At 36.9% G+C, this 13,706-nt stretch overlaps 1 protein-coding gene across 1 annotated transcript in view; it reads right to left on the bottom strand.

Moving 5' to 3' along the window:
- The window catches only part of LOC102876712 (60S ribosomal protein L9-like), a 42,940-nt gene extending 36,492 nt beyond the window's left edge, over nt 1–6,448 (bottom strand). Inside the window, exon 1 of the mRNA XM_006887037.1 lies at nt 6,044–6,448. Coding sequence (XP_006887099.1) covers nt 6,044–6,448 — 405 coding nt within the window. The remainder of the gene's footprint in view (nt 1–6,043) is intronic.
- Nucleotides 6,449–13,706: the final 7,258 nt, after the last annotated feature.

Genomic DNA, 13,706 nt, shown 5'->3' on the forward strand with positions numbered 1-13,706 from the left:
ACCTGCAAGATAAATAAAGTTGCTGGACCATCAGTGAGCAAGTTCAACAGGAAGAAAGGAAAATTATAGGCTGAGTATTGGATGTACAAGACAATGGTGTCTGAGTAAAAAACTGCCCCAAAAGATAGAAAGTAACTTGAATTCTATTGCTATACATCTACTCCACTTACCTACTACTTTGTTAGCCACTATTTTGAATCTATGGAAATTGTTGTTGTTCTTGTTGTTGTTGTTAGGTGTTGTCGATTTGAGTATGACTCATAGCATATCTATGAACAACAGACTCTACGGAGCTTGCCCTATCCTGTGCCAACCTTTAACATTTCTGAAACTCTAGAGCCCTTTGATGAAGTCACTATGTCAGTCCATCTTGTTGAGGGCCTTCCTCTTCTTCACTGTCCCTCCATCTTTCCAAGAATAATGACTACATGTCCATAGTATGAGAGATACACCTTCTCCATCTTTGCCTCCAGGGAGCACTCTGGCTGGACATTCTCCAGGACATATCTGTTTATTCTTTTGGCTGACCAAGGGATATTCAGTGCTCCAGCACCACAACTCAAAGAAATCAGTTCTTCTTCTGTAATCCTTATTCATTGTCCAGCTCTCTGATGCATAGCAAGTGACCGAGAAAACCATGGCCTGAGTCTGGTACACTTTAGTCTTCAGACTGACATAATCGCTTTTTAGTATTATGGACATGTTCCTGACAACAGACTTGCTTAGTGCAATAGATCTCCTGATTTCTGGACTATTGTCACCAAGTCTGTTTATTGTTGATCCAAGCAAGATTAAATCATTGACAGCTTCAAGCTTTTCTCCATGTATCGTGATGTTAACTTTTAGTCTTTTGTTGAGAAATTTTGTTTCCTTGATGTTGAAACGTAATAATTTCATACTGAAGGCTGTAGTCCTTGATTTTCAGCAGCAAGTGTTTCACATCTTCCTCACTTGCATCAAACAAGGTTGTGTCATCTGCATAACACGGGTTATTGACGAGTTTCCCTCCAATCCTGATGCAACATTTCTCTTCATAGAGTCCAACTTAAAAAAATATTTGCTCAGCATAAAGTCTGAGTATGTATGGAGAAAGGGTGCAACCCTGAGGCACACCCTTCTGATTTTAAACCATGCAGTGTTTCTTTCCTTTGTTCAGACAACAGCATCTTGACTGATGGCATATATATGTATATATATATATTTCTCTTGACCACAATTAAGTATTCTGGGATTCCCATTCTTCTCCATATTAGCCATTACTTATTACGATACACACAGTCAAATGCCTTTGTATAGTCTATAAAACACAAATAGACATTCTTCTAGTAGTCTTTACTTTCTGCCAGAATCCTTTGAGAGCAGCAATGACACCCTGGTGCCACAGCCTACTCTATACTCAGCTTGAACTTTTAGTAATTCCCTTTCAATGTTTTAGCCATTTTTAGATGCTCTTCAGCAATATTTGGCTTGCATGTGATATTAATTATATTGCTTGATAATTTACACATTCTTTTGGATTACCTTTCTTAGGAATGGAGACAAATAGGGATCTCTTCTTGTCAGTCACTGCCCTCCTGATTTTCTAGCATAGATTGGTGAGCATATAAAGGGCTGCATCTGTTCATTAAAACATGTCAACTTATAGTCCATCATTTCCTAGGGTCTTATTTTTTGCCAGTGTCTTCAAGTATAGCTTGAACTTCACCCTTCATCACCATTGAATTTTGCTCATAGGGTACACCCTGAATATTTTCAGTATCAATAAATTCTTTTTGGTATAATGATTCTGTGAATTCCTTATATCTTCTTTTATTTATTTTTTTTTTATGATGTTCATTTCCAAGGACTGTTCCCACTTTGATTTTGTTTTTGTTTTTTATTTTTATTCTGATTTATTTACAAAGTTTGAATATATTGTTTTTCACAAAAGATCCTTTCCATTTCCTTCACCCCACCCACCCATCAAATTGTACAGCTCTATGATTAATACTCTATCCCCCCATCCTCAGCCCTCTATTTTCACCTTTCCCTCCACCATGGATCCTCATACTTATTCTACAATAATGATTTCATACAGTATTTGTCCTTGTGGGACTAAGTTCACTCAGCATAATGCTTTCGAGTCCCTCCCAAGTTAGGTAGTAATTTACAAAATTACTCTAGTTAGGTTCATTCCACGTATTTCAGTTTGTGATTGGCTATTATAAATGGTAATTGCTTTCTTGGTTTCCTTCTTTGAGTTCTCTTTGCTACTGTAGAGGAATCTGATTTTTGGATATTGATCTTATATCCTGCCACTCTACTAAATTGATCCACTAGCTCTAAAAGGTTTTTTTTTGTTGTTGTTGTTGTTGTTGTTGAGTCCTTGGGGTTTTCTGTGTACACTATCATATCTATCTTCCACATACAGAGATATTTTAACCATCTCTTTGCCAATCTGGATGCCTTTTACTCCCTTCTCTTGTCATATTGCCCTAGCAAGCACTTCCAGCACAATATGGAATAGAAGTCGTGACAGTGGATATCCTTGTCTGTTCTGTTCTCAAGGAAAATATTTTTAGTCTTTCTTCATTGAGAATGATACTGGCTTTTGGTTTTGCATATACAATTTTTACTATGTTGAAGAAATTCCCATCTATTCCAGTTTTGCTGAGTGTCTTTTATCAAGAAGGGGTGTTGGATTTTGTCAAATGCCTTTTCTACTCAATTGCTAAGATCATATAGTTCTTATTATTTATTTTGTTAATATGGTGAATTAAGTTGATTGTTTTCTGTTGAACCATTCTTACATACCAGTTATGAATCCCACTTGGTTACGGTGAATTTTTTTTATGTGCTTTTGGATTCTATTGGCTAGGATTTTGTTAAGGATTTTTACATCTATAGTCATGAGCGATATTGGTCTACAGTTTTCTTTCTTGGTAATATCTTTGCCTGGTTTTAGTATTAGGGTTATGTTTTCTTCATAGAATGACTCTGACAGTGTTTTTTATTTTTCAACCTTTTGAAATAGTTTCAGTAGAAATAGTAATAAATAGATATTCTCTGACTATCTGGTAGAGTTCAGCTGTGAAACCATCTGGTCCAGGACTTTTCTTATGAGAAAGTCTTTTTAATACCTTTTCAATTTCTTTTTTTTTTTTTTTTGATGATAGCAAAAGCTGAGTGGTTTTGTCTTTTTTTAAAAAATTTTGTTTTATTAATTTTAATGAACATTTAAAGAGATTTTGGATTTCCATTCATTCATTGTTGAACTTTTTTCAATTTCTTTTTTTTGTGATGGATTTGTTCAAGTGGTCTATATCTGTCCTTGTCAGTCTGGGTAGGGCATGAGTTTCAAGGAATTTACCCATTTCCTCTGTTGTTGTTGTTGAGTGCTCTTGAGCTGTACGCAACTCATAATGACCCTATGAATGAAAGTCCTCGACACTTGCATGCATGACTTTCATCCTTTCTCCAGGCTCATAGGGTTTTGGGAGGCAAGCTATTTATGCCACTCCTGTTTTCAAATTTATCACAGTATAGCTTTTTATAGAATTCTGCTATTATAAATTTCATTTTCTCTGGGTCTGCTGTGATGTCAACTCTATAATTTCTTAATCAAGTTTCCTCTTTTTTTTTCTCTTTTATTTTTATTTTTTTCTTTTGTCAAGTTTACCAGTGATTTGTCAATTTTATTGACTCTTTTAAAAAACCAGTTCCTGGTCTTATTGATGGTTTCAGCTGTTTTTCTGTCTTCTATCTCCTTTATTTCAACTCTTGTCCTTATAATTTCTTTTCTTCTAGAGGCTGGAGGATTAGATTATTGTTCTTTTTCTAGATGATGAAGATTTGAGTTAGACCATTGATTTTTCTTCCTTTTTTATGTGTGTGCCTACTGCTATGAACTGTCTCTTTGTGGACTGCCTTAGCTGTATCCCAGAGGTTTTGGTATATTGTATTTTTATTTTCATTTGTTTCAAGTAACTTTTTTTTTTTTTTGTTTCAAGTAACTTTTAAACTTCATTCTTTATTTCCTTTATAACCCAATCATGTTCAAACAGAGAGTTATTTAACTTCCACATGGATGATTTTGTAAGCTTTATGCGCCTGTGGTTATTTTGCAACTTTATGGCATTATGATCTGAGAAGATACTTTGTATTATTTCAATGTTTTTTTAATTTGTTGATGCTGGCTTTGTGTCTTAATATCTGACTGATTCTGGAGAATGTACCATGTGCACTTGAGAAGAAAGCAAATTGAGTTTTATTTTGAAGTAACAACACAAGATAGAGTAGGCTGATTGTGTAGTTCAGGTCTTCTGTATCTTTGTCGAGTTTCTTTTGAATTGACCTATCCTTTGGTGATAATGATATGTTGAAATCTCCTACCATGATTGTGGTGTTATTTATTTCTTCAATTCTGTTAACTATTGTTTTATGTATTTTGTAGGTCTGTCATTTGGGGCATAAACGTTGATCAAGGTTATTTCTTCTTCATCTATTGTGCCTTTAATCACTATGTAATGCCCTTCCATATCTTTTATGGTGGTTTTCATTCTGAAATCTATTTTATCAGAGATTACTATTGTCATTCTGGCCTTTTTGAAGTTACCATTTGCTTGGTATCTTTTTTTCCCAGCTTTTGATTTTGAATCTACCTTTTTCTTCTTTTTTTTAGATGTGTCTCTTGTAGGCAACATATTGATGGGCTTGTGGGGGGGGGTGTTTAGCCGTTCTGCTACTCTTTTTCTCTTAATTGGTGTATTTAGTATGCATTCACATTTAGTGTGATTATTGTCAGGCCAGGTTTTACTTTTGCCATTTTGCCCTTTTCTTTTTCTGTTGTTTCTGGTTACTATTGTCCACGGACTTCCCTTTGGAATCTCGGTCTGAAGGACATCACTCAAAATTTCTTATATTTTTGGTCTTGTTTTACAAATTCCTTAAGTTCCTTTTTCTGCAAAGGATCTAATTTCTCCTTTATATTTGATGGAGTGCTTTGCTGAGTACAGGATCCTTGAATGGCAATTGTTTTCTTTCAACTTTCTGTACATACCAGCCCATTGTCTTCTAGCTCACATGGCTTCTGCTGAGAAATCAGAATTTAATCTAATTGTTTCCTCTTTGTAGGCAACTCTTTACTTTTCTCATGCTGCTTTTAGAATTCTAGCGTTTTCTTTTAATTTGGAGAATTTGACTATGATATGTCTTGATGTTTTTCTTTTTGGTGTTCTCTGTGCCTCTTGAATATTGATTTTCCCTCATTCTTCAAAATACCTGGGAAGTTTTCTTCTAGTACTTCTTCCACAATTTTCTCAGTGATTTTCCTCTCACTCCCCTGTTCTGGAATTCCAATCATATATATGTTATTCTGTTTTATGTCATCCCACATGATTCTAATGTTTTCTTCATTTTCATTATGTCTCATCTCTGATTTTTCTTCTAGTGTGTTTTCAGTGAGTCTTTTGTTTCCAATTCACTGACTCTCTGATCCATCTCTTCAGTTCTACATTTTTTTTTTTTTTTTGGTGCTACCAGCATTCAGTCACTTTTGCCATTTTGGTCTTAATATTCTGCATTCCATTTTCATGCTTTTCTATTATTTCTAGTACTGTGTTGGCATAGCCTCTTTGTCTTTTGATGATTTTTTTGAGTTTTTTGTACCTCTTTATTCTATCAATTCTTTCTTCTATCTTTTGCATTTTCTTCCATAGCTGTTTGAGTTCTCCTCATCAATTCATTTCTTCTGGACTATTATCTCTTGGGTATTTGCCTTCTTTTTTTTTTTTTCAAATTAGTAGAATTTTATTACAAGAATCAGATCCATTTTGAAATCAGATTCATATGATTTGACCGGCCTCATTTCTGTAGCTGGAAAACTGCTAGCCTACTCATCAGCCTGCTGGACAGTTCCTTTTTCGGAGACATAGATACCATCCAAAAATTTTCGGATATCCTTGTTTTTAACTGTTGTAGCTTGCTGAATCAAAGCAGCTGAATTTGATACAAGTTCAATGTCATTTCCTTCGAGAATTAACTCATCTTTCTGGGCTTGAGATACCGAACAAGCAACACCTGGTCTCATTCGAACTCTCCGAATGTATTTTTCACCCAAGAAGTTTCTAATTTCAACCAGAGATCCACTCTCTTGAATCACAACGTTGATGGGGAAATGAGCATACACAGACCTCATCTTGTAACGAAAGCCCAGTGTAACACCCTTGATCATGTTCTGTACATGGCTACAGATGGTGCGAACAGTAGCTAGTTCCTTCCTGTTTCCCCACCATTTGTCAACACGAAGCCTCCTCTTTTTCCTTCCGAGGAGACTGAGCTCTACATTGATGTGATTGAAGTCCCTCCGCAAGGTTCCCCGCGGGCCTTTCACGATAACTGTGCGGCCCTTCAGAGCAATGTCGACATTCTCTGGAATGTCGACAGTCTGGTTGCTGAGAATGGTCTTCATTATGGCAGTTAATGTGGTAAAGAGCGGTATTTGCCTTCTTAATTGTTTCTTCCATCTTTTGCATTGCTTTCCCCATACCTGTTCAAGTTGCTTCTCATCAATATATTTCTTCTGGACTGTTTTTTCTAGGGTATTTGCTTTCTTGATTGATTCTTCCATCATTTGTATCTACTTCTGTAGCTGTTCAAATAACTCCACACCAAGATATTTTTTCTGGTTTTCTCTTTCTGGAGTATTCATTGGTCTGTCTTTTTAGGAAATGGGTTTTTTTTTTGTTTTTTCATGACAACTGAGGCAGACTGCTGCTTTCTTGACATTATGTGATGTCAAGTAGGTGTTAAGTTTTGACCAAGAGTATGGCAGTGTTTTGTGAAGGATCTGTATATTTGTGTTCTCTTCTTGGTATGAGGCCTGCACGGCAGAGGGCAAAACAGCAGTGATCCCCACAAAGCACCTAAATGAAAAACCAGAAAGCCTTGGTTTTCCCCTCAAGAACTGGCTCTGCCACCTCACTTGTGTCCTTGCTGCCTTTTGCTTGGTCCTGCCAAAGAGCAATGATGCTAAAAAGTACCTATTTAATTGACTGGAACAGAGCCATGGCTTCTGATGCCATGATGGAGTCCTTCTATCTTCTTTTAATGCTTCCTGGATCATGGTAGTAATAGGAAAAAAATCTACTAAAATCACCTTAGAGCTACATAAGGTCTCTGGTTTGTTGGTTTCTGAAATTTTTTTATGTTATATTATTTTGAATACAAAATTCATATACATTGTGTTTCACACTTTCCTTCATTAAGTTTGTGCTTCATACAGTCATTTCCATACATTGTGTTTTATAAACTTAATCCCCATTGAATCATGCCTATCATTACTCATCTTTGTAGATCACCACTAGATCTTTCCCATTTCCTTTACCCCTTCTCCCTCTACCTACTGAATTATGTGACCCTATGATTCCCACCGCCACCCCCACCATTCTTACTCCTCTGCTCCCACTCCTTCCTCTCCCGATCCCCATACACATTTTATTAGTTATATTTTTACAATAATTGTCTTAGGCATTATATGCCATTATTAGATTGGGTTAGTTCACTCACCATAAAGCTCTCCAATCTCTCTCAAGTAATTTTCAAAAGAGTTGCTCTTTAGTGCTGCATAGTATTCCATCTTGTGAATGTACATTTTCTCAATCTATTCTATTGTGGTTGGACTTTGGGTTGTTTCCATGTTCTTGTGATTTTGAATAACACTGCTATGAACATTGATGTACAAATTTTCATTTGTGTCTCAGTTCTAGTTTCCTCAGGGAATATTCTTAGCAGTGGAATATCTGGGTCATATGAAATTTCTATGTTCAGCTTTTTGAGGAAACGTGAAACTGCCCTCCAGAATGGTTGTATCAGTTTATAATCCCGCCAAAAGTATGTGAATGTTCCTATTTCTCCACCTCCTCTCTCCAACACTTATTGCTTGCTGTCCTATTTAACTTTGAATGTCTGTTTTCATGAAATATGCCTCTCTCTTGAGCTCCGAAACTTGGTCTCCTATCATCCTACCACTCTTTCTCGGATAGAAATTAAAGTGTTGTTGTGTTTTGCTTTTGTTTGTTGGCTTGTTGGTTTTTGTTTTGTTGTGTTTTGTTTGTTTTTTTTTTAAGTCAGGTATTGGGAGCTTTGAACTATTAACTAGTTCTGTCTTCTGACCTTGAATCTGATAGAAGGCAACAGAGGGGTGAAGACAGTCTCATAGAGGGTCACTTCCCCTCTGATTCCAGGTTTCCACCAGCTGTGTATTGAAAGAGCTGAAACTACACTGCAATCCCAGAGGTACGCGGTTCAAATCCACCAGATGCTCTGCTGGAGAAGGAGGGGGCAACCTACTCCTGTACCAGTCAGATCTGATTTGATACAATAAAAATTAAAAAGAAAGAGCTGAAACTAGCAGGTGGTGGTCCTGGTTGGGCTCTTTTATGGAGAGGAAGAACAGCATGGCACAGAGCTGGGTAGTGCCCTTCTGGATGCATATCCTGAACCAGTTAGATCCACCTGTGGTTTGAAATGGCTCAAACGGACCCACTGTCCTAAAGTATGGAAGTCATAATTCAGAGATAAGCAAGACATGGACAAAAGCTTAGAAAGGGAACAGCCTCATGGGATCACCTCCAATATGACAGCTGGAGCCTGAGGAGTATTTAATCACTTTCATTTCCCTTAACATCAATTTTTGCATAACGATCTGAACTTTGGAACTTAACCATGCCAGTAAGTGAGAAGTGGGTATGGTTTGGCCTTTTTGTATTCTACAAATCTACATTCTACAAATATTGAATCTATTCCATCTGAATCTCAAGATTACCTTAAGAATATGTTTAAAGCACTGAACTCCCGTGATTGAAGACTAATTGAGTTGTGGGATGATATCAAGCATATCATCCACAAAAAAGGCAAAAGGTCATTACAAAGACAGAGAGGGGGAAAAAACCCCAAAAATAGATGTCAGAAGAGACTCTAAAAATTATACTAGATGGTAGAGAAGACAAAACAAAGAGGGGAAAATGCAGAAGTATAAGGGCTGAACAGAAGATTTTAAAGGGCAGCTTGCAAAGACAAAGCAAAATATGATAATGTAATGTGCAGAAAGCTGGGACTTGATAATAAAAAGGGAAGAACTCTCTCTGAATTTCTCAAACTGAGAGAACTGAAAAACAAATTTAAACCTCGAGTCATCATATCAAATCATACTATGATTTAGAAAACTCCAAAAGAAGATGGAGGGAATACCCACAATCACTGTACCAAAAAGAACTGACACCTAAAATTTCAGGACGTATGATATGAGCAAGAGCCAATGGTAATAAAAGAGGAAGTGGAAGCTGCATAAAAGGCATTGGCAAAAAATAAGGCCCCAGGAATTACTGAGACACCAACTGACTTGTTTCAGTTAACGGATGCAGCCCTGGCCTGGATGTGCAAACCCATCTACAGGAAAAAATCTGGAGGACAGCTGTCTGGTCAGCTGGTTGGAAGAGGTCCATATTTGTTCCCTTTCCTAAGAAATGAATGTGGAAACTAACAATATCATTAATATCACATGTAAGCAAAATACTGCTGAAGATTATTCCAAAACAGCTAGAATAATACATAGGTAGGAAACTGCCAGAATTTCAAGCAGGATCTAGAAGAGGTTGACGCACCAGGGATGTCATTGCTGATGTCATATGGATCCTAGCTGAAAAGTACAGAATATCAGAAGAATGTCTATTTGGCTATTCAAAAGCATTGCACTTTGTGGAACATCACAAGTGATGCCTAATGTAGAATGGGAATCCCAGAGCATTTAATTGTGGTCAAGAGAAATATATACCTAGACAAGGAGGCTGTTGTACGAACAGAAAAAAGGAATACTGTATGGTTTAAAGTTAATAAAAGAGTGTGCCAGAGTTGTATTCTCTCTCCATACCTATTCAATCTTTATGCTGAGTGAATTAGTTTAGAAACTGTATTCCATGAGGTAGAATGTGGCATCAAGATTAAAGGGAGACTCATCAATAATGTGTGTTATGCAGATGACACCATCTTGCTTGCTGAAAATGAGGAAGACTTGAAGCACTTGTTGCAGAAGATCAAAGAGTACAGCCTTCAATATGGATTATATCTCAATGTCAAGAAAACAGATTCTTATAACTGGACTGATATGCAACATCATGATGGAAGAAGAAAAGATTGAGACTGTTAACAACATTATGTTACTTAGATCCACAATTGTTAATCCCTTGGTACCAAGAGTCAGGAAATCAGGAGACATATTGCACTGGCAAAGTCTACAATTAGGGATCTCTCCAAGCTATTGAGGAGTAATTATGTCAGTTCGAGGACTAAAGTGTGACTGGTTTAGGCCATGGTTTTTTTCAATCACATGCTATGTATCTGAGAATTGTACAATGAATAAGGATGATAGAAGAGTTGATGCTTTGAGCTATGGGGTTGTAGAAAAGCATCGAATATCCCACGGACTGCCAAAAGAACAGACAACTACATCTTAGAGATGGTGCAGCCAGTGTGCTCTTTGGAGGCAAAGATGATGAAGCTTGTTGCTTGGAGGGGCTATTCCTCAGAGAGGGACATGATGCTCAGAAAGGTTGAGGGTTAGCAAAGGAGAGGAAGACTCTTAACTAGGTGGATTAACAGGATGACTGCGACAATGGTCTCCAATGTGTCAGGAAGTGTGAGAATGGCACAGGATAGGACAGGACAGGATTCAGATCTATTCTTCATAGTGTGGCTATGAATTGTACTCAACTTGAGGACAGGCACCTTACAACAACATAACAACTGTTAATCTTTTTTAGAAATATTTTGAGGGAAAGATTTTGGCAGGAATAATTTGAGGGGGAAAAGAGTGCATGCTTTAAAAAATTACGTACTAAATTCTTTTTTTTTATACGTACTAAATTCTAATTTCTCCAACTGTGACTAATGAACATGTAAAGCATTTGCCAACATATATAACCCTCAATGTGGGAAACAGTGGAGGCGAGGATTATGAAGATCTGTCTCACATACTTTGGCCACGTAACCAGAAGTGACTGGTCCTGGAGAAGGACATCATATTGGAAGGGTGGAGGGACAGCACAGGAGAGGGAGACCCCCAGGTGAGATGGACTGATACAGTAACTGGAGCAATGGGAGTTGGTGTGTCAGAATCAGTGAGTGGCTCAGGACAGGGCAGACTTCAGAGCTGCTGTACGCAGGGTCACTATGGGTCACAGGTGACTTGACTTCACATAACAACAACAACAACAACAACATAAAAACCAGAGAGCATAATGCTACTGTAAAAACATTAGCATCTCCTTCAAAAATAAGAATTTTTAAGAAAACTAGGCCCAGAGAAAATGATCTAATATGTGCAGCTACAGCAGGTGTATTAACAAAGCACTTTGTGAAGCATGACTTTTCGCATAGATCAAATAACTGTCCATCCATATCAATTTTTTGCTCATATTGTTACAAGGCTTCTTGTATACATTAAAAAAGCAAGACATTAATGTGTGGCTTCCTTTAATAGGGAAAGAAGGAAAGCCATTTTTAAAAATAGTTTAACAAAGATAGTTTTATATCAATAAGAGAAAGAATGAAGATTCAGAGAAGACTCGTAGCCAGTTTTAGCCTATAGCCAGTTCCCCTTGTTTGGGGTACATTGACAAGCATATTTCCTGTCCTCTGACAAGTTAATAATTCCAAGGTCTTCTGGTTCATGCCATTTCTAGGCTGAGATAATAACTGATGTAACATTCTCCAGCATTTTCCTGCCTTGTTTTTAAATCAGAAAATCTCCAGGTGCAATGATTGAGCTTTGCCTAAAACATTGAAAGACCATGTGAGACTCTGCTGTGAGTCAGAGTTGACTCAACAGCACATAACAACATAAATAACAATACATACCAACAGAATTTACTGTCAGAATACATAGCTTAAGGGAGAAATAAACTTTCTTTATGTAAGCCATAAGATTTTGAAGTTATCTTCACATAGTCTGTTCTATTTTTATTAATACAGAAGACTTCCAAAAGCATAGGAAAAGGAGTTCTTCACATGAATTGTTTATGTATTTAGCTACTAACTGGAAGACAGATGGTTTGAACCTGTCCAGAATTTCCTCAGAAAAAAGTCTTGGAATTTGCTTCTGAAACTCAAAGAGGGAGAATTTAAAGAAAACAACAACCAAAAAAATCCATACCAAAAACCTATTAGGAGCACAGTTCTATAACAAATAGAGTCTGTATGAATTGGAATTGAATAATGACACAGTAACTGGGTAATGAGGGGAGATGTGTCAGAGGCAGTAAGATTGGCTCAGGATACAGAAGAGTTCAGAGCTACTGTGCATAGGGTTGCTATGAGTCAGAGTTGACTCAACAGCACATAACAACATCATTAACAATACATACCAACAGAATTGCAACATTTTAAAAAAATGTAAAATGATTTTCTACCAGGATGTTGTTGTTGTTGTTGTTATGTGCCGTCGAGTCGTCATAGCGACCCTATGTACAACAGCCCTAAACCTTGCTCTATCCTGTGCCAATTGCACTGTCTCCGATACACCCATCCCGATTACCCCAGTCACTGAATCAATCCACCTCCTAGAGGGCCTTCCCCTCCTGCGCTGTCCCTCCACCCTCCCAAGCATGATGTCCCTCTCCAAGGACTGGTCTCTCCTCACAACATGTCCAAAGTATGTTAGACTGAGCCTCAGAATCCTTGCCTCCAAGGAGCCGCCCAGTTTGACCCTTTCCAGCACCACAGCTCGAAGGTATCAATTCTCCTTCTATCCTCCTTAGTCATTGTCCAAGTCTCTGATGCTTAACAAGTGATTGCAAAGACCATGGCCTGTACCAGACATACCTTAGTCTCCAGAGTGACACCATTGTTCTTCAGTACTTTGGAGCGGTCCCTAACAGCAGACTTTCCCATTGCAATAAGTCTTTTAATTTCCTGGCTACTGGTGCCAAGAGTGTTGACTGTGGAGCCAAGCAAACAAAAGCTGTGAGCAATCTCAGTCTCTTCACCATCCATCCTGATGCTGCCAATAGATTTCTATAACTATTTATCAGATTTAGAGAAATAAGTACTCATAAATCGCTGATGAGAATATAAAGAAGGTATACCTTTCTAGAGACAATTTTGGTGATAAGTATTGAAAAGACTTGAAATGTTTGTTCTTTTATAAATCATTCCTTTTCTGAGAATGTGGCTTGAAATGAAAAAAAAAAACCAAACACAAAAACCAACCAACAACCCCCACAAAACCAACAACAAACAAAAATCCCACAACCAAACAAACCAGTTCATTAAGTTTTGTTTAAAATGATTGCATTATCAGTATTATTCTTTTTAAAAATCCTAACATTTAAAATAGTCTAAATTTTTCTAAGTGTATTGGTTAAACAAATTAGAGTACTATATATTCATATGATTTAAAAGTATGTAACTACTTAAAAATTATAGTGTAGAAGAGTATAATGACATAGGAGAAAAGTGGCATAATAATGTTATGTGAAGAAAGGTACAAAGCTTAGTTGAACAATGACTTCTCAAATGTTCACTTTATAATTAAGATTTAGAGCTAATATTTATATTAGGTTACTATAATAGAATTACTCATCAATTAATCTTTGCTGACTTTTTGTTCACAAAATTATTTTACAGATTGTTAATTTTATTTTTTTTTATAATTTTTTATTTATTTTTTTTAC

The sequence above is a fragment of the Elephantulus edwardii genome, unplaced genomic scaffold (assembly GCF_000299155.1).
Source record: "Elephantulus edwardii isolate Elephantulus edwardi_28Jun2011 unplaced genomic scaffold, EleEdw1.0 scaffold00053, whole genome shotgun sequence".
NCBI lineage: Eukaryota > Metazoa > Chordata > Mammalia > Macroscelidea > Macroscelididae > Elephantulus > Elephantulus edwardii.